The sequence below is a fragment of the Peromyscus leucopus genome, chromosome 7 (genome assembly GCF_004664715.2).
Source record: "Peromyscus leucopus breed LL Stock chromosome 7, UCI_PerLeu_2.1, whole genome shotgun sequence".
Classification (NCBI taxonomy): domain Eukaryota; kingdom Metazoa; phylum Chordata; class Mammalia; order Rodentia; family Cricetidae; genus Peromyscus; species Peromyscus leucopus.
In genome coordinates, this window is record NC_051069.1 from 49,956,649 (window position 1) to 49,976,950 (window position 20,302).

The 20,302-nt window shown below is 53.8% G+C and overlaps 1 protein-coding gene across 11 annotated transcripts in view; it reads left to right on the top strand.

Moving 5' to 3' along the window:
• The window catches only part of Dock6 (dedicator of cytokinesis 6), a 62,468-nt gene that overhangs the window by 34,660 nt on the left and 7,506 nt on the right, over positions 1–20,302 (top strand). For all 11 annotated transcript variants that reach the window (XR_005091991.1, XM_028872495.1, XM_028872491.1 and 8 more), the window contains 15 exons: positions 2,476–2,589; positions 2,696–2,866; positions 3,806–3,945; positions 4,035–4,204; positions 6,507–6,667; positions 6,996–7,178; positions 7,882–8,008; positions 8,334–8,418; positions 9,441–9,537; positions 9,667–9,801; positions 10,512–10,664; positions 10,834–10,992; positions 12,157–12,257; positions 13,982–14,174; positions 14,260–14,403. Coding sequence is in view for 10 of the 11 variants with exons in the window: in XM_028872495.1 (XP_028728328.1) it covers positions 2,476–2,589; positions 2,696–2,866; positions 3,806–3,945; positions 4,035–4,204; positions 6,507–6,667; positions 6,996–7,178; positions 7,882–8,008; positions 8,334–8,418; positions 9,441–9,537; positions 9,667–9,801; positions 10,512–10,664; positions 10,834–10,992; positions 12,157–12,257; positions 13,982–14,174; positions 14,260–14,403 (2,133 nt within the window). In the remaining variant the exon portion in view is untranslated. The remainder of the gene's footprint in view (positions 1–2,475; positions 2,590–2,695; positions 2,867–3,805; positions 3,946–4,034; positions 4,205–6,506; positions 6,668–6,995; positions 7,179–7,881; positions 8,009–8,333; positions 8,419–9,440; positions 9,538–9,666; positions 9,802–10,511; positions 10,665–10,833; positions 10,993–12,156; positions 12,258–13,981; positions 14,175–14,259; positions 14,404–20,302) is intronic.

The following is a 20,302-nucleotide window of genomic DNA, read 5'->3' on the forward strand; positions in this document are numbered from 1 at the left end:
CATCCGTGGTCTCTTTCTCAAGGCGTGCATAGCCCTGGCTGCATGCGAGGCCCAGGAGTAGACCAGACAGGTCAAGTCCCTGCCTCACAAGGCAGCTTTAGAGGAAAAGTGAAAGGTGAGGTGGGGGAGGCCTGGGAGCTGCAGGCAGGAGGGGTGGCGGGTGCAAGGGTCCTGGGGCAGGTTTGCAGCTGGGCAGGGAGGGTGTGTGCGGCTGAGGGAGAGGAATCAAGGGGAGTCCTGGGCAGTGAGGGTGGGTGGCTGAGGGAGAGGAATCAAGGGGAGTCCTGGGCAGTGAGGGTGGGCGGCTGAGGGAGAGGAATCAAGGGAGAATAAGAGTTGATGAGGACGTGGAGGATGTGGGGCATATCCTGTGTCCCTTAGCTCAGCACCAGTATACAGTAGGAACATAGTAAACGAATGTTGCTATTCTGAGGCCCTGATGATCGTCGTGGCCCCAGGATCACCAGTTCCAGTCCCCACAGGAATTAGGCAAACAGCAGTCCTGATCACAGTATTCTTATGGAAGCGTTCATTGAGCACCTTCTGCATGCTTCCAGCTGGATCATAGCCATCCATGAAGTGTGGGTGTTATCTCTACTTTACTGATAGGGAAACTGAGGCAGAGAGTGCAGAATAGCGTAACCTGGTACCAGGCTACTGGGGAAGAAGAGGTAAAAGGATTTGAATCCAAGTCACCCTCTTCTGTGGGGGTACCAGAGAGAAAGCTCCCCTCAGACATAATAGCCATTGCGCTACCCCATCCAACCATATTCTGCAAAGGTGACTCCTATTTTTTTTATTAAAAAAAAAATTAAGTTGGCTAGTGGTGGTGCACACCTTTAATCCCAGTGCTCAGGAGGCAGAGGCAGGAGGATCTCTGAGTTCAGGCCAGCCTGTTCTACAGAGTGAGTTCCAGGACAGCCAGGGCCACACAGAGAAACCCTATCTCGGAAAGCCAAAAAGAAATCTTTAAAAAAATTTTATGGGGATGAGTACTTGGCCTATGCGCTATGTTCAGTGCCCTTGGAGGCCAGAAAAGGACTTTGGATCCCAGGAGTGACAGATGATTGTAAGCAGCCATGTGGGTGCTGAGAATCAAACCCCAGGTCCTCTGGAAGAGCAAGCCTTAACCACTGAGCCATCTCTCCAGCCCCATATCCTGATTTTTTTAATTGCATTTATTTATCTGTTGTGTTGTGTGGGTGTGTGAAACATGGCACATGTGTGGAAGTTAGAAGAATGTCCGTGGGAGGCAGCTCTGCTTCCATCTTGTGGGTCAAACTCCAGACATCAGGCTTGGCAGCCAGCACGATCACCCTCAGAGCCAACTTGCCAGCCCATGCCTTCTGATTTTACCTTATTTTTAGACAGTCTCACCCTGTAGCCCAGACTGGCCTGGAACTTGCTATGGAGACCAGGCTGGCTCCCAACTCAAAGAGAACCACCAGCCTCCCAAGCACTGAGATTAAAATTGTGTGCCGCCATGGTCAACTCTCCCGGATTTTAAAGAGATGTCATTTGAGGATGTGGTAGGAACATTTCAGGTTTGGGAAATGCTGCCCTTGTTACACAATACCAGCGACCTTGGTGTCCCTGGAGCTGTCCCAGTGCTGACATAAGTGTCATTGATGCGCACCACACTTCACGCATTCCTTTGGCATGTCATGAACCCCAGCTGTCTCTGGCTCCATACTTAGGGCATCCCAGCCAGGTGTGGTGGCGCACGCCTGTGGTCGCTGCATTGAGAGGTTGGGACAGGAGAGTCACAAGCTTGAGGCTAGCCTGGGCTGTGTGATGCTGGCTTTACCAGGCCTCTAAGACTGCTGGACTAGCAGCCGGGACCATAGTTTCCTTCACAGCTTTGGCACACAGTAGGTGCTCAATAGACGCTCATTAAATGATTACTGGTGGTGTACCATTAGAGCGCATTGATTCGCTGGAACACAGGATAAGCATTCAAACAGAATCGAAGTGTTTCTCTCTACGTAAGTAGGCTGCAGGGCTTCCAGAGTTTGGCCAGGCCCTCCCCATCCAGCAGAGGTTTCAAGCAATGAAAGAGGGTACCTCACCTCCTCTCTGATCTCATTGGCCAGAGTATGGTCACTGTCAGCTGCAAGGCAGCCTGGGAAATGTATCCTGTTGAACCCTGAAGTCTGGACGTAGAGAGTGGGTTATCCAACTCTGGGTGGGAGAAGAAAGAAAAATGTATTGTGGGACTGAGTGTGACGTGGTGGCCTTTGATCCCAGCTCAGGGGTGCAGAGGCTGGTGGACTCTGTGCACTTGAGACCAGCGTGGTGAGCTCTAGGTCAGCTAGGGCTACACAGGGAGACCCTGTCGGAAATAGTAAAAATAAAGCAAAATGAGTATTGCGAGTGGATCGCGGAGGGGGAGGAAGTCAGGAAGTTAAGGAAGTCATGCAGAGGTGAGCCAGGCTGGGCACTGTCAGTGTGGACTGACAGGACCTGTGTCCCCAGGACATGGAGCTGGCTGAACGGCTGAATGCCAGCCTGGCCTTCTTCCTCAGTGACCTCCTGTCCATCGCGGACCGAGGCTACATCTTCAGCCTGGTACGAGCTCACTACAAGCAGGTAGGTATGCATGGTGGAGGGTGGGGGGGTGGCAGATGGCGTCGTGGGACCCATGGAGTCTGTGGGCACCGGATGCTGATGTCACCCAGCATCCCCTCCCTTGCAGGTGACCACTCGGCTGCAGTCTGCCCCCAACCCAGCGGCACTGCTGACCCTTCGAATGGACTTCACCCGCATCCTGTGCAGCCATGAGCACTATGTGACCCTTAACCTCCCCTGCTGCCCCCTGTCGCCCCCAGCCTCCCCCTCCCCCTCCGTGTCCTCCACTGCTTCCCAGGTAGGCGGGCCTCCTCTCCCCCTTTTCGCCTGCAGTGGCTCACCTTCAACCCATCTGATACATTTCTGTTCACTCCCTTCTGGTCCCCTGCCCTGGCACACCTCTGACCTTTGACTTTTCACCTCTGTCTTCACCCATGACTTCTCAGAGATTTCCTAGGACAATTGACTCCTTTTGGTCCCCAAATTTAATTCTTGGACTTGCATTCAGGCTGCTGTTTCTCAGCCTTTTGAGTTTTGACTCCATGTCATAACTCCTCATGGATGGGTTATCCCTTTAAAGATTTATTTATTTTTATTTTATCTGTATGACTGCACCACCTGGTATTGGTGGAGGCCAGAAGAGGGCACCTGGTCCCCTGGAACTGGCATTACAGATGGTTGTGGGCCACCATGTGGGTGCTGGGAATTGAACCCAGGTCCTCTGGAAGAGCGGCCAGTGCTCTGGACTGCTGAGCGTCTCTCCAGCTCCTCTGACCTTTAACCCCATGCCCGCTGACAGTACTATTGCACTGATATTGTCACCTTACAGTAAGTGAGCAAAATGTCACGATGGCACTTCCTTGGGAGATAATTCTCATTTAAAGTTTTGTTTGCTTTACTGGGGGCACCTGTGTGCTGTGGCGATGGTGTGGTACCCAGAGAACAGTCCACAGGAGTCTCTTCTCTCCGTCCGCCGTGTGGCCTCAGGGATCAAACTCAGCTCATTAGGCTCAGTGGAGAGTGTCTTCCCGGCTGAACCCTCTTCCTGGCTCCTCCGGAAGTGCCTTTAGAAGGGGAAGTGGGAAATACCCAGATTTAGGGTCTGTGGGTTCATCTCTCCCCTCCCAAGCACTCACCTCCAGCTCTTGGTGCTGATTTCAGTCACTGCCATGGTGGCCATGGTGGTGACTTTTTACCTCTGACCCTTGACCCTGGGCATCCACTCTACCATCTGCAGAGCTCCACCTTCTCCAGCCAGGCCCCGGACCCTAAGGTGACCAGCATGTTTGAGCTAAGCGGACCTTTCAGACAGCAGCATTTTCTGTCTGGGCTCCTGCTGACAGAGCTGGCCCTAGCCCTGGAGCCCGACGCTGAAGGGTGAGCGTGGGGCCTGGGCGTGGCCAGCGGGGAGTGACGTGGGCCCGGAGCCACGACCGCATCCTGCTGAGCACCCTGGCCCTCCACAGGGCATCCCTCTTGCACAAGAAGGCCATCGGCGTCGTGCACAGCCTGCTCTGCAGCCACGACGTTGACTCCCGCTACACGGAGCCCACCGTGAAGGCCAAAGTGGCCGAGCTGTACCTGCCCCTGCTCTCGCTTGCCAGGGACACACTGCCACGGCTGCATGGCTTTGCCGGTCAGAGCGCTGGGGAGATGGCATGTGGGGTGGGAGAATCAGATGGGGGGGGGCTGGTGAGCCTGAGGGTGAGCGGCGCAGGGTCCGGCTCTCACAGCATCCGCATCAAGCCGGGTGGTTACCTCTCCGAACCGTAAGTCTCACCTGGAAAGTGAAACCGTGTTGGCATCCATTATGATAAAGAAACACACGTGGAGAATTGTGGTCAGCCCGGTGTTCAGGGGCCTCCTGATGACATGTGTTGCCTTCGAGAGGAAGCAGGCAGGGGAGAGGACGGCCTAGTGCTTTGTCTTTGCTCACGAGTCTATTCTGAGCTGCAAGTGTTTCTTCATGGCATTCGGGAACACTCTGGGGCAGTTGCTTGGATACCGAGGGACCTGTAGATTCATGCCTTTCCTAAGAATGGAGAAATTCTCAGCTCTTCCAAATTTCCCCCTGCCTCCCTTTCTGTGTCCTGCAGTGGCTCATGTTAGAGTGTTCTCTGTGTCTGCGTTTGCCTCTGATTTCTGTCACCTTCATCTGTCTTCAGCCACCCCCCATCCGTGTGTGTGTGTGTGTGTGTGTGTGTGTGTGTGTGTGTGTGTGTGTGTGTGTGTGCACATGCATGTGAGGGCCCAAGTGTGATGTCAGGAGTCAGCCTTGATCACTCTTCCACTTTATCCGCTGAGGCGGCCTCGTCGCCAGACCTGGCGCTTGCTGCCAGGGCTCGTCTCACTAACCAGCTTGCTCGGGATCCCAGGTCTACACTGTCTCAGGCTGGAATTACAAGCGTGTTGCCATGTCCATCTGGCATTACGTGAGTGCTGGGCACCTTAACTCCTGTGCTCATGCATGTGTGGCAAATGTTTAGCCCCTGAGCCATCCCCTAGCTCAAATTCTTAGTTTCAGACACTGTATCTTTTAACTTATAAAATGCCTAATTTGATTTAATTTTTTCATACATTCCAATTTTATTTGTTTTTGTCATTTTTTTTTATATTGTTTCACGTGTATGACTTTTGTCTGTGTGTATATGTGTGTACCATATGCACACCTGGTGCCCACAGAGGCCAGAGGGTGTCACAACCCTGGAACTGGAGTTGTAAGTGTGAATCGCCATGTGGGTGCTGGGAATTGAACCTGAGTCCTTTGGAAGAGCAGCCAGTGCTTTTATTTATTTATTTTGGCCTTTTGAGACAGTCTCTCTATGTAGTCCTGGCTGTCCTGGAACTTGCTATTTAGACCAGATCTCAAACTCAGAGATCTGCCTGCCTCTGCCTCCCAAGTGCTGGCATTAAAGGCGTGTGCCACCAGGTCCAGCCGCAGCCAGTGCTCCTAACCACTGAGCTATCTCTCCAGCTCCCTATTTTTCATTAAAAAAGTATTTGTTTGTTTTCTGAGTATGTGTGTAGACATACACACGAACATACGGAAGTCAGAGGACACTGTGAGAGTGAGTTCTCTCCTTCCGCCCACGTGGGTCATGGAGATCCCAGTGTACGTCAGGTGCAGCAGTGGCCCTCTGGCTTCATTTTGAAATTCTTCATCTTTGAACGCATTTTTGTCCTTCTCTGTCTCTTCCTGTAAAGTCAAAGCTTGCTAACGGACATTTGCTCTTTCTTCTCTGTGTCTGCTTCCGATGTCTTGGTCACTTGCCCATATTTTTCTGTCTTGCCACACGTCTTACAATTCTGTGTTCTCTTTGGACGTTGTATATGAGAACCGCAGTCCGGAGCGGTGTTGTCTCCTCCAGGGAGGGTGGTCCTTTTAGTGTCTAGACCGGTAGATAGCTCCGACCTCCCAGTCCAGCTGGAACTGCACCAAGCTGGGTGGGACTAGAGTTTTCCTTAGGTTCAGAATACCTGTTATCTGTCGGTGGCAGCCAGGCGTCATGGCACAAGCCATGTAACCAGTAGTCAGGAGGCTGAGAAACACTCCCAGCCCAATCCTCAAGTTGTGTTCCAAGTGTTAACTATATAGCTATGTCCAGAGTAACCATAATTTAAGTACAAAGATTCAATTTGAGCAGTAGGAAACTATTGGCTGGCCTGGTCTGGGATGGCTGATGTCAGAGAATACTGGAAATTTGGAATGAAAGCAACAGTTATTCTTTTTTTTTTTTTTTTTTTTGGGTGGGGGGGCTTGTTCTAGACAGGGTTTCTCTGCGTAGAGAACTACACTCTGTAGACCAGGCTGGCCTTGAACTCAGAGATCCGCCTGTCTCTGCCTCTTGAGTGCTGGGATTAAAGGCGTGCGCCGCTACTCTGACTGAAGCAAGGCGCTTCCCAGTGCCTCATTCTCTCCCTTCCTGTTCTGTCTCCAGAGGGCTCAGGGCAGCGGTCAAGACTGGCTTCCATGCTGGACTCAGACACAGAGGGTGAAGCGGACGTTGGAGGCACCATCAACCCTTGTGTGGCCATGGCCATTGCTGGGGGACCTCTGGCCCCTGGCTCTCGCACCAGCATTTCCCAGGGCCCCTCAACAGTAAGTCTGAGGCTCTTCCCCATGAGGCCTGTGAACTCAAGCCCGCGTTGTTGGCTGGGGATGTGGCTCAGTCCGCAGAGTGCTTGCCTGGCGGTCGCAAAGGCCCGGCACCACATAAACTGCGTGTTGTGATGCACACCTGTGATCTAAGCACGAGGGAGGTGGAGGCATGCTCAGAAGTTTAAAGCCATCTTCAGATTATGTTGTGAGTTGGACACCAGCCCGTGTCTCCAACAAGACAAAAAGGGTGTCATGTCATGAGATACAGTTGGCCACAGTTCACCGTGTATAAGGAGAATAAAATCGACTCTGTTCCCTCCGCACCCAGGCAGCTCGCTCAGGCTGTCCCCTCTCTGCTGAGTCCAGCCGGACCTTGCTGGTGTGTGTGCTGTGGGTCTTGAAAAACGCAGATGCAGCCCTGCTGCAGCGCTGGACTGCTGACCTGGCCCTGCCCCAGCTGGGACGCCTCCTCGACCTGCTCTACCTCTGTCTGGCTGCCTTTGAGTACAAGGTGTGAGGGGGTGGGGTGAGGCTGAGCTCAGCACACACCCGGAGCTCGGGGGCAGACTGTCTGTCCAGGGGCTTCTGTGAACTGGGGACAAAAGGTGAACGGTGGCTGTCCTCAGCTTTGGAGTAAGGTGACGCATGACTTCATGAATAGAACGCTGCACTGGGGTGTGGTCCGTCGTAGAGTGCCTGACTAGCATGCATAAGGTCCATCCATCCCAGGATGAAGGAGAGTGAGGAGGTGGAGGAGGGAAGGCAACATAAGCCTGTTGTCCCAGGTCCTGGGTGAAGGAGCAGATTCGGAAGGTGAAGGTCGTTCTCGGCTACGTAATGAATTCAAGAGCAGATGAGAAAGAGAGAGGGAAGGAAGGAGAGAAGGGGGGGAAGCTGCAAGGGAGTCTGTGACGTAGTGTTTAGTCTGCAGGTGCTGGAAGGGGTGGGAGAGGGGGAGAGGAGGGTAGGGGAGGGGGAGGTGGGTGGGGAGGAGAAGGGTGGGAGGAGGAGGGGGACAGTGGGGAGGAGAAGGAGGAGGAGAGTGGGGAGGAGGAGAACTTGGAGGTGGTGAGATTTTGGAGAGGAGGGCTGCGCTGTGTCTTCTGGCAAAGGCCCTGGGGATAGGAACGGCCCCAAGCAGAAGGACTAGGCCACCTCGGGTCCTAGCAGAAGGAACACACATCACCTCGAACCCCACTTCTCTGCTTTCGCAGGGGAAAAAGGCTTTTGAGCGGATCAACAGCCTCACATTCAAGAAGTCACTGGACATGAAAGCGCGGCTGGAAGAGGCCATCCTGGGCACCATTGGGGCACGGCAGGAGATGGTGCGGCGGAGCAGGGGTGAGGTGATGATGGTGCAGGGGTGAGGTGTGCACACCTGTATCCCAGCACTCGGGACACAGGAGGAGATGAGGAGTTCAACACTAGGCCTCTGCTATCCATGAGTCCTCATCTCAGCAGGAAAGAAAGTTCATATATCACTGCTCTCCACATGACATATGTGACTCCCTTCTGTCCCCACAGCCCACGTGGGGCTAGTGTGGTCTTTGCCCAGCGTCACTCTGCGTAACCCTACACAGATGTCTTCCTGCGTGTGTATGTTACCCTGTGCTCACGCATGTCTTTCTCTCTCCACACACCTCTGAACATACATTGTGCATGGCAGAGAGAAGTCCATTTGGAAACCAAGAGAACGTCCGCTGGCGGAAGAGTGTCACCCACTGGAGACAGACCTCGGACCGTGTGGACAAGTAGGTCAAAGATGGGTCCTTCTCACTACCATGATAAGCCCCCCAGGCAGGCCACTTTAAAATAAGAGTTTTCTCAGTCAGGCAGTGGTGGTGCACGCCTTTAATCTCAGCACTTGGGAGGCAAAAGCAGGTGGATCTCTGTGAGTTCGAAGCCAGCCTGGTCTACAGAGTGAGTTCCAGGACAGTTAGGACTACTAGAGAAGCCTTGTCTCAAAAATAAACAAACAAACAAATAAATAAGGGTATTTTCATAGGCTATGGTGGTGCAGGCCTGTAATCCCAGTGTAAATAGTTCCAGGCCATACAGAGCTACACAGAGAAACCCTATCTCAAAAAAAAAAAAAAAAGAAAGAAAAAAGAAGTCGTGAGACTACTTAATCCTCAGACACTCCTAATAACCAAAAACTGTCTAACTAGTCCTACTTCTTTTTTACCCTTTATGGTCTAGGATCAACCTAGATCCCCAATGTTAGCAGGGCTCACCACTGAGCCACACCCAGCCTCACTGATTCTAGCAGCTCTCACTGAGTCACACCCCAGCCCCTCACTGGGGATTCTAGCAGCTCTCACTGAGCCACCCAGCCCTCACTGTTCTAGCAGGGGCTCTCATGAGCAACCAGCCTCATGGGGATTCTAGCAGGGCTCTCACTGAGCCACCCCAGCCCTCACTGGGATTCTAGGCAGGGCTCTACCACTGAGCCACACCCCAGCCCCTCACTGGGGGATTCTAGGCAGGGGCTCTACCACTGAGCCACACCCCAGCCCCTCACTGGGGGATTCTAGGCAGGGGCTCTACCACTGAGCCACACCCCGATCTCGCTCTCCATCTCTTGACTTCTTCAAGCTGAGGACCAACCTTCCAACACAAGAACCTTTGGGAACTCACTCAGACCATCACCTGTGTTTAGAACAGTTTCTAGAGAGCAGCTCCCTGTAGGGACAGCCGGGGTGGAGACGGCTCTGTTCTGCTGTGTCATGGGTCTGACTCCAGGTGACCTCACAAGGTCTCCCCTGCCCTCCAGGACCAAGGATGAGATGGAACATGAAGCTCTGGTAGATGGAAATCTGGCCACAGAGGCCAGCCTTGTGGTTCTGGACATGCTGGAGATCATTGTACAGGTGTGACTTGATCCAGTGTCTGTCCTGACCTCTCGTTCCGTCATGGTGGCCCCATAATCCCTCAGCTTCCCAGCCCCCATAACCATCCTTGTCTCCTAACCCATGCATTTCTGACACCCCTCCATGAAGACGGTGATGCTGTCCGAGGCCCGTGAGAGCGTCCTGAGTGCCGTGCTGAAAGTCGTTCTCTACAGTCTGGGGAGTGCCCAGAGTGCCCTCTTCCTGCAGCATGGCCTGGCCACCCAGCGAGCACTGGTCTCCAAGGTGAGCACTCCTGAACAGCAGCCACAGGTCACAGAGATAACCATAGCTCATGTATTGAGCACCTGCTGTGTGCCGGGCAGTTCATGACCCACAGCCACCACAGCTGCATTTCTGAACTGAGGGGTAAGCCTGGCATGGTGGCCGTCACCTGTCATCCCAGCACTTGGGAAGTGGAGGCAGGAGGACCAGAAGTTTCAGGCCATCTTTGGCTACATAGCAAGTTCAAGGCCAGCACAGACTGCCTAAGATACTGTTGCAAAATAAGAACAACCAAAAAAAAAAAAGTCTTCCAGAAACAGAAATAGGCTGGGCCGAGTTATACATACCTTTCATCCCAGCTTTGGGAGGGAGATACAAGAAATCAGGAGTTTTGGCTCTACAGGGAATACAAAGTCGGCTAAGATACATAAGAGAGCCTGTCTCAAAAATAAAAATAGCTAGTCCAGTAGTGACACACGCCTTTAATCCCAGCACTCCCACAGTAGAGGCAGGCAGATCTCCGAGTTTGAGGCCAGCCTGGTCTACAGGGTGAGTTCCAGAATAGCCAGAGCTACACAGAGAAACCCTGTCTCAAAAAAAAAAAAAAGGTGTGTGGGGGATCCTAGGTCAAAATGGCCAGGTCACTTGACAGGGTCAAAGCAAAGACCCAAATCTTATCATTAGCCCAAATCAGAGTGGGCTGAACAGCATCTCTCTGGGTCCTGGGGCAGTTTCCGGAGCTGCTGTTTGAGGAAGATACAGAGCTTTGTGCCGACCTCTGCCTGAGGCTTCTGCGCCACTGTGGAAGTCGCGTCAGCGCCATCCGCACACACGCCAGCGCCTCGCTCTACCTGCTTATGCGCCAGAACTTCGAGATCGGCCATGTACGGGGTGGGGGGGGGGGCGGGTCCAGGGCTCCGGCGGGGGGGTGGACAGGTGGGTGGGAAGCATTAACCACATATGGCAGCTGACAGGTCAGCAAGTTAAGGGACCCTGGTGTGGGGAGCCGTGGACCTGAGGCTCTCGGGGGAACGCCGCTCCCTGTGCCCTCAGAACTTCGCCCGTGTGAAGATGCTGGTGACCATGTCCCTGTCATCCCTTGTGGGGACAACTCAGAGCTTCAGTGAAGAGCACTTGAGAAGGTCCCTCAAGACCATCCTGACCTATGCGGAAGAGGACATAGGGCTGAGGGAGAGCACCTTCGCCGAGCAGGTGAGGCCTGTGGCTGGCCCTCCTCCCACTGGGGAGGGCGTGCAGGTTTGCCCCGTGTTTTTGGTTTATTTATTTATTTTTGGTATTTATATTTGAAGTTTGGTATTATGAGACAAGGTCTCACTCTATATCTCAGGTTGGCCTCAGACTCACAGCAATCCTCCTGCCTCTGCTACCTGAGTGCTGGGTTATACGCATGACCCACCAAGACAAACCTGTTTTGCTTTTGAGATAAATTTTCCCTCTCCCCCGACTCTTCCCCTCCCTCCCCGAGTCAAGGAGGCCTACATCTCATTCTGTAGCTGAGGCTGGCCTTGAACCCCTGGCCTCCTGCCCCTGCCTCCCGTGTTCTGAGGTAACTGGTATGCTCCACCACTCCAACTCTTTGTCTTCTTTGGGATGTCTCAGCCTCAGCCTAGGCTGACCTGGAACTCATTCTGTAGCCAGGAGGACTTCTGACTTGTGGCAGTGGTCCCGGCTCTGCCTCTCAGCGCTGGGACTACAAGGTGTGCGTGTGTACATGTGTGCACACCCAGCCTGCCCTGCTGTCCTCCCGACTCACTGTGTGTGTGTGTGTGTGTGTGTGTGTGTGTGTGTGTGTGTGCATGCATGTATCCCTGTGTGCACATGTATGTGGAGGTCAGAGGTCAACAGGGGGATCCTCTGTCTTCCTCCACCTCATTTTGTTGTGGTGGTGGGTTCTTTTCAGACGGGCTCCACTGTGTGCCTCTGGCTGTCCTGGACCTCGCTCTGTAGGCCAGGCTAGCCTCAAACTCACACCAAGGGGCCTTCCCCGCCTACTGAGTGCTGGGGTGAAGGCACGTGCCGCCGTGCACAGTTGCACCTTATTTTTAGAGACAGTGTCTCGCTGATTCAGCTAGACAGAGACGCCCTGTGTCGTCATCATCATCATCATCATCACTGTGTCTGTCCCATGTTGTGGTTCCCACCCCACCTCCCCCACCCCCCACCCCCGCTTCCCCAACACAAGGATTATGGTCAAGCCTTACCTCGCCTGGCTTTGGACATGGGTGCGGGGGTCAGACTCGGGTCATAGGCTTGCATGGCGAGCACGCTACCCACTGGGCCATCTCCCGGCCCTGCCCTCTCGTCTTAATCCTGACCCCATTGCCCTTGCTGAGCCGGGACGTTCACGTGCTGCAGGTTCAGGACCTCATGTTCAACCTGCACATGATCCTGACCGACACCGTGAAGATGAAGGAGCACCAGGAGGACCCCGAGATGCTCATGGACCTCATGTACAGGTGAGGGGGGGTCGGACCTGGAGGGAGGAGGCCCGGTGAGCGGGCAGCTGAAGGGCACAGGTCAAAGCACAAGACGGGACAGAACAGGGGACAGACTGCTACGGACACGTGTTCATAGCTCTCCAGTCCTGGAACACACACCCAAGACAAGCAACTGGGAGAGAGAAGAGCAAGTTGGCGCGGCGGTAAAGGCGCCTGCCGCCAAGGCTGACGACCTGAGTTCGATCCCCAGGGCCCACGTGGTGGAAGAGAGGGCCAGTTCCCCAGGCTGTCCTCAGACCTCCATGTGTGCACCGTATAGCACACGTGTGCCTCCTCTCCACACATGCATTACACACACACAGAAAGTCAATGTACAGAGAGAGAGAGGAACGGTCTACTTTATCTAATGGTTTTGGAGATTTGGTTCTGTGGTCAGTTGGCCCCATTGCTTGGGCCTGTGAGAGGGCTCCACGCTGAGGCAGGAGCTTGTGGCACACTGAAGCCGCTCGCGTCCTGGTGAGAAAGCCAGGCGACGAGAGGAAGAAACTGGGTCCCACAGTAAGTAAAAGGGAAAAAGACAAGTAGCGGCCGTGGACACGACTCGTTTGGTGGACTGGCCAGCACACGTGAGGCCCTGGGTTCCATCTCCAGCACCACTTACTCTGGGTGTAGTGGTACATACTGGCTACCTAGCACTGGAGGGGGAAGCGGGAGGGTGAGAGGTTTAAGGCCATCCTTGGCTACACAGGGAGTCTGGGGGAGTGCTCTCGTGTGCTGTCTGTTGCCATAATGAACACCATGACCAAAAACAAGGTTTGGTTTCTACGTCCCAATCACATACTGTCACGGAGGGAAGTTGGGGCAGGAGCCAAGCAGAGGCCGTGGAGGAACGCTGCTCACCGGCTCGCTCTCCATGACTTGCTCAGATGGCTTCCTTATACAGCCCAGGACCACCTGCCCAAGGGTATCAGCACCCCGAGTGGGCTGGGCCGTCAACCATTAATTAGGACAACACACCACAGACTTGCCTACAGGCCGATCTGATGGAGATAGCCTCTCCATTAAAGTTCTTCCCAGATGACTCTAGGTTGTCAAAAGAACTAACCAGGGGCTGGAGAGATGGCTCTGTGGTTAAGAGCACTGGCTGCTCTTCCAGAGGACTCAGGTTCAATTCCCAGCACCCACATGGCAGCTCACAGCTGTCTGTAACTGCAGTTCCAGGGGATCTGACACCCTCACACAGACAGACATGCAGGCAAAACACCAATGCACATAGAATAAATAATTAAAGAGAGAAAGAAAGAAAAACTCACCAGTGCAGGTGGCCAGCCTGGGCTACATGAGCCTCTGTCTCAAAAAAAAACAACGAAAAGTAAAAACCATGAAGACACTTCATCCCCAGCACCTCATAAACTGGGCGTGGTGGCACACACCTGCGGTCACAGGACTCAAGAGGAAGGAGGATCAGAAGTTCAAAGTCAGCCTCAGCTACATAGCAAGTTCCAGGCCCTCCTGGGCTATGTGAGACCCTGACTCAAAAAATAAAAAAAGGGAGAAAGAGGAGTGAGTTAGCAGGGCTGTGGGGAGGAGTAACGGACAGACGGGAAAGGGGCGGGCGCGTGGGAGGGTCACGGCTGAGCAGTAAGGGGTGGTTCAAGGGACCAACGGGGAAAGGGTGCAGATGAGGGCCGGGGCTGGACAGCAGAGACAGGCGCTCATGTCCCTGCTGTCCTGGACCCTAGGATTGCCCGGGGGTACCAAGGCTCTCCAGACCTGCGCCTGACATGGCTGCAGAACATGGCTGGCAAACACGCAGAGCTGGGCAACCATGCAGAGGCTGCCCAGTGCATGGTGCATGCAGCTGCCCTGGTGGCCGAATACCTTGCCCTCCTTGAGGACAGTCGCCACCTGCCTGTGGGCTGTGTGTCCTTCCAGGTGAGTCCTTGGTGTGACCGGGAGGTGGAGGGAGGCCTGTTTGGGTGGGCGCCGGCTCTGATGCCGCCGCCTCCCGCCCTCCCAGAATGTCTCGTCCAACGTGCTGGAGGAATCTGCCATCTCTGATGACATCCTGTCGCCGGATGAGGAGGGCTTCTGCTCCGGGAAGAACTTCACAGAGCTGGGGCTGGTGGGGCTGCTGGAGCAGGCGGCTGCCTACTTCACCATGGTGAGACGTGGGACAGGGCTGGTGTCAGACTGCTCGCCAAACGTTTTCCTGGCCTCCGTTTAGGATGGAGGGTCAGAGCAGGCGTGGTGGTGCTTGCCCTGGGCCCAGCGTTTGGGACACTGCGGCAGTAGGATTGGAGTTTGAGGCCAGCCTGGACTACAGAGCCATTTTCCCCAAACGAAACAAAATTGGGCCTGGGGCTCTAGCATGCACAAAGCCCTGGGTTCCATCCCCAGCACCCCGTAAGCCAAGCATGATGATGCACACCTATAATCTAGCGCTCAGTGGGTAGGGGCAGGAGGACCAGAAGTTCAAGGCCATCCTCTACTGTCTAGCAAGTTCTAGGCCACCCTGGGCTATGGGAGTCCCCGTGTAAAGAAAGAAGGGGTGAGGAGGAAAGAAAAGAGACAAAGCAAGAAGAACCAAACCAAAACCTGGGGCTTTAGCGCAGGGCAGTGGCAGAGTGCTTGCCCAGCATGGGTGAGCGATGCCTGGGAGGGGGTGGGCCAGGGGGCAGAAACCACCAACCTGTGCTTCCCTGGAATGCGGGCCAGGGGACGGCGGCTCAGTTGGTTAATGTACTTGTCGCTCAAGCATGAGTTTGGCTCTGCAGCAAAAAGCCTGTAACCCCAGAGGGGGCAGCCAGTCTGAGGATTCTGAGGGCTTGCTGGCCGGCTAGTCTGCCCCAAGTGGCGAGCTCAGTGAGAAACCCTGTTTCAAGAAATAAGGTGGAGAGCAACAGGGGAAGACGTGTGTACACAGACAAACAAATCCCAGCGAAGGGCTGGGGTGTGGCTGGGCTGGCCTAGCCTGGTGGTACACACTGCTCATGCCAGCACTTGGAAGGCAGAGGCAGGATCAGAAGTTCAAGGCCAGCCTGGGCTCATAGGACCCCATTTCAAAACGAGAGAAAAGCAGAAAATTGGTTCCTCAGAACCCGCTACCTGCCTTTCTCTTCATGAAACCTCTCACATAGGCCTGCATTTATAATTTTATTAGTTCTAGAACTTTCAAGTACACATACAAGAAGAGAGGGTTTTTGTTCCTGCTTGCTTTTTCCAGCCTGATTCTGGCTGTAACACCAGCCTCCTCTGCTTGGGCCTTCCTGGACAGCTACTGTGTGCTGGTCTGCTGTTCCCTCAGGGGTGAAAATAGAGCTAGTTAAGACAGGAGTGGGGGGTCAGCCCAGTGGAACACCAGTTTAGCCCTGCGAGGCTCTGATCCCTTCCAGCCCCGTATGGACTGGGTGAGATGCTGCACATCTGTTGTCCCAGTGACTTGGGAGGTGGAGAAAGGATGAGGGACTCAGGTCATCCTGAGGCTGAGCAGTAAGTTTGAGGCTAGCCTGGGCTACATGAGAGCCTATCTCAAACAAAAAGAACAAAGGGTCCCCTTGTGCAGCACAGTGGCAGAGCACTGGAGTGCACAAGGACCTGAGCCCCATCTCTAGCACAAAAGTCAAGTATCAAATCAAATCCGGGAGCCGGGCGGTGGTGGCGCACGCCCTTGATCCCAGCACTCGGGAAGCAGAGGCAGGCGGATCTCTGTGAGTTCGAGGACAGCTTCCTCTACACAGTGAGTTCCAGGACAGCCAGGGCAGTTACACAAAGAAACTCTATCTCAAAAAACCAGAAAAACAAAATAAAACAAATCAGATCTGAGGCCTCACTCAGACCCCACCAGCCCTGCATCTAAATGGGGTTGGAAGAGCCTTTTACTGATGGAATCTGAGGAGCTCCAGCTTCACGCGGGTCCAGCTCTCAGCCCTGAGCCCCACCGTGCCCCCGTGGACACTCGGTACACTGGCCCTGTCCACGGGGCCTGCTCAACAGCACGGCCCCACAGATTCCCCCAGAAAGATCTTCCGGGGTCAGGCTATCTTAGTGTGCGGCATGTCCCGTTAGCCTGTGATGTTGGGTGGTCAGACTGTCCCCAGGATGGATGCACACATTTATTTCCTTTTCCTTAAAAAAAAAAAAAAAAAAACAACCTTGTATTTGTTTATGTGGGGGTGGGTTACTCAACGTGCCCTGGCTCACCGTGAAGGTCGGGAATACGTGCAGGATCGCTTCCCCTCTCACCATGTGGGCTCAGGTCACACTCAGGTCATCAAGCTTGGAGGCAAACGCCTTTACCCACCGAGCCTTGTCACCCTGTGTGTCCTATACTAGTTTATGGAAGTCCCCATCTTGTTTCTTTGGGAGTATTACAGGCACACACCACCACACTCAGCTAGTGACGTTTATTTTTCTAGGAGTCCTCAGTTCACAGTCAAACTGAGTGGGAAGTATAAAGACTGTGCATGGCCTTATTTAGGGGGTTGTGGGAAGTATAGACTGTGCATGTGGCTTATTTAGGGGGTTGCTTCTTAAGTCTTCTTACCCAGGCTTACGTAAGGCCATTTCACTTCAGCCCATACATAGTGTTCTCTCATAGTGTACTTTGAGTATATTGAGTATATCCCTTTCTTCCATTTTTTCCCTTTTCATTTTTGAGAGAAGGGCACTCACATAGCGCAAGCATTCCCCAAATCCCCTATTAGTGGAGGGTAGCCTCGAACTCTTGGTCCTTCTGCCTCCACCTCCAGACCACAGGGCTTGCAGGAGTGGCCACCAGGCCTGGTTTGCACGCATGTCCTCTTCCCCAGTATTCACAGCCTCCCCCACTGTCAACACCCCATGTTGTTCCACTGACAGACACAACACTGTCCCCCACAGTCCAGAGTTCAGCGCCGGATCAGTCTGGGTTGCATGCACACTCTTGCAGGCTGTAGCACACTTTCAACAGCACAGACCCCTGTAGGATTTGCCCAGAAAGACTGCTGCTGAGTCTCTCAATTTAAAAAAGCCAAAATGGGGAAAACCAGTCAGCACTTGCCCCTTCCTGGGATCCTCCTCCTCCTTAGTGCAGTAGATGGGACCCGGGGCTGCATGCACGCTGTCCAAGCACTCTTCAAGCTCAAGTGCATCCTCGGTGCCTCCCTTCCTTATTACGTGTATCTGTTACGTCACGCACATGCCCACGTGCTGTGTGGTCGGAGGGGAGCTTGCAGGAGTCAGTTCTCTGCTTCCTCCGTGGATTCCAGGGACTGCACTCAAGTCACCAGGCTTAGAGGGACGTGCCTTTACCTGCCGTGTGTGCGTGCTTTCTGTTGCTGTGATAACCACGCAGCGACCAAAAGCAGCTTGGGGAGGAGAGGGTTATTTCACCTTCATTTCCGGGTGACCGTCCATCACTGAGGAAAGTCAGGGCAGGAACCTGGAGGTGGGAACTGAAGCAGAGGCCATGGGGTGGCAGCGGCTCACCGTCCTGCTCCTCCTCTGTCTGCTTGCTTACAGCGCCCAGGATCGCCTGCCCAGTGGGGCCCTGCCTCCCACACCCCTCCTAATCACGAAAATGTCCCAAGGAGGCCTTTCCTCCACTTTAGATGCCTTCTTCTCAGGTGACTTAACTCGTGTCAAGTTGACAAAACCAAAAACGAACCAGCACATCCGCAGAGCCATCTCAGTGGCCCTGGTATTTTTGTGGTGGCGGTGGTTGTTGTGACGGTATCTCAATATGTAACTCAAGCTGGCCTAGAAATTCTGTGTAGACCAGGCTGGCCTCACACTTGTGGCTGCTCCTGGCTCCGCCTCTAAAGTATAAGAAGCATAGGTGTGCACCGCCATGCCTGCCGTGGTTTTTGTTTGTTGTGATCTCTGTGCACACACACGTGTGTATGATATGTGTGTGTGTGATATGTACTTACGTGGGTGCAAGCATGCGTGTGCCACTGTACAGCTGTGGAGGTCGGGGGACAGCGGTCTCACGTTGGTCCTTACCCACCTCCCTTGAGCCAGACTCCCTCGGCTGTTTCATACGCAGGCTCTCTGGCTGCAAAGCTCCCAGGAATTCTCCTGTCCTTCATCTCTAGTTTAGGGGTTATAGACTCTGAACGGCATTACATGGGTTCCAGCTCAGGTCCTCACGCTTTGCAGCAAGTGCTTTGCCCACGGGACTGTCTCCCTAGCCCCGGGTTTGGGGTTTTGTTGTTGTTGTTTTTTTTTTTTTTTTTTTTTTTTTTGTTTTTCAAGACAGGGTTTCTCTGTGTAGCTTTGCACCTTTCCTGGGACTCACTTGGTAGCCTAGGCTGGCCTCGAACTCACAGAGATCCCCCTGGCTCTGCTCCGAGTGCTGGGATTAAAGGCATGCGCCACCACCGCCGGCTTGTTGTTGTTTTTAAGGCAGCCTGGGCTGGCCTTGAACTCCTTAATCTCCCCCTGTACTTCCCCTGCGGCTCTGACGCCAGTGCGTCACCAGTGACCCTTGCTGCTTAAGTGTCTGTCTCACTCTCTCGGTTGAGGGGGGCCCCGCCTGTCTGCTCTGTTTGGGCTCCGGTGTGCTTCAGCACAGACGCTCCTGCCCTGTGGGACAGGCTATGGTGTGCAGTATTATTTGACCTAGACTTGGGGGTGTTGTTTTGTTTTGTTTTCTGTTTTACTTTGTTTTGTCCTCATTGGAAAAATGAAAGTTAAATCTGGTCTTCTTTTAGTTTTTTGAGGCAGGGTGACTTGGTTACTGTTCTATTGCTGTGAGGAGACACAATGCCCAAGGCAGCTTATAAAAGAAAGCATTTAATTGGGGGCTGGCTTACAGTTTCAGAGGGGGAGTTCATGGCCATCACAGCATGGCAGAGCAGACAGACATGGTGATGGAGCTGTAGCTGAGAACCTACATCTTATCCCCAAGTTGAAGGCGGAGAGAGAGACTGGGAATGCCATGGCTTTTGAAATATTAAAGCCCACCCCCAGTGACAAGCCTCCTCCAACAAAGCCATACCGCCCAAGCCTTCCAAAATAGTCCACCAACTAGTGACCAAACATTCAAATATATGAGTCTGGCAGCCACTATCATTCAAACCAGCACACAGGTCTCGCTGTGAAGTCTTGGCTGTTCTGGAACTCTATATGGAGACCACGCTGGCCTTGAACTCATAGTGACCGATCTGTCTCTGCCTCCCCAGTACTGGGACTTTAGATGTGCGTGACAGTGCCTAGGCCTAAAGTGAGTTTTCTCTGGAGAGATGATTGGTACGTATGTAGTCCTGGAGACGAACCCAATCTTGCAGATGCAGAGGGTACTCTACCCCCGAGCTGCACCCCAAGTTCCTCTAGGGATTCTAGTCAGGGCTCTACCGCTGTGCCTCGCCCCCAGACCCTCACTGGGAGGTTCTGGTCAGCTCTCTAAGGTGAGACATAGCCCAGTCCTGTTAAAGGGATATTTATTTATTAAGACAGGGTCTCACTGTGTGCCCCTTGCCAGCGTGGAACTCACTCTGTAGACGCCGCTGGAATGAAAACAGAGATCCAGCTGCCTCTGCCTCCAGAATGCTCGAGTCTAAGCGTGTGCCAGCAGGCCGGCCCCTAACAGGCCTTTTCTCCTGTCGCTGTTACCACTTTGCTGGCGTCTTCAAAGACACTGCCAGGGGGAGGAGACTGAGCATGGACAGACCCTGACTGAAGGACTCCAGCTGTGGGGAGGAGGCAGTTGCCCGGAGGCCTAGGGCTCGGGGTCAGGTGGGCTGATGTTTACAGGCTGGCCTTGGGAGCCCTCCATCTCCTTCAGGCACAGGAGGGGGAACAGCAGTTTCTGGGGTATGGCTCAGGTAGTACAGTGCCTAACACTCCCGCATAAGGACTTGAATTCGATCCCCCAAAACTACATCTTAACAGAAAGCCAGGTGGGGGCTGGAGAGGAGGCTCAACCTCTGCTGCTGTTGCGGAGGGCTGGGGTTCAGTTCCCAGCACTGGGTCAGGCCGCTCACAGCTGCCGGAAACGCGAGGTCCAAGGCCTGGCTTCTTCCAGCACCTGTTCTTATGTGTACAACCAACACACAACACCCACACACATACATGCTGGG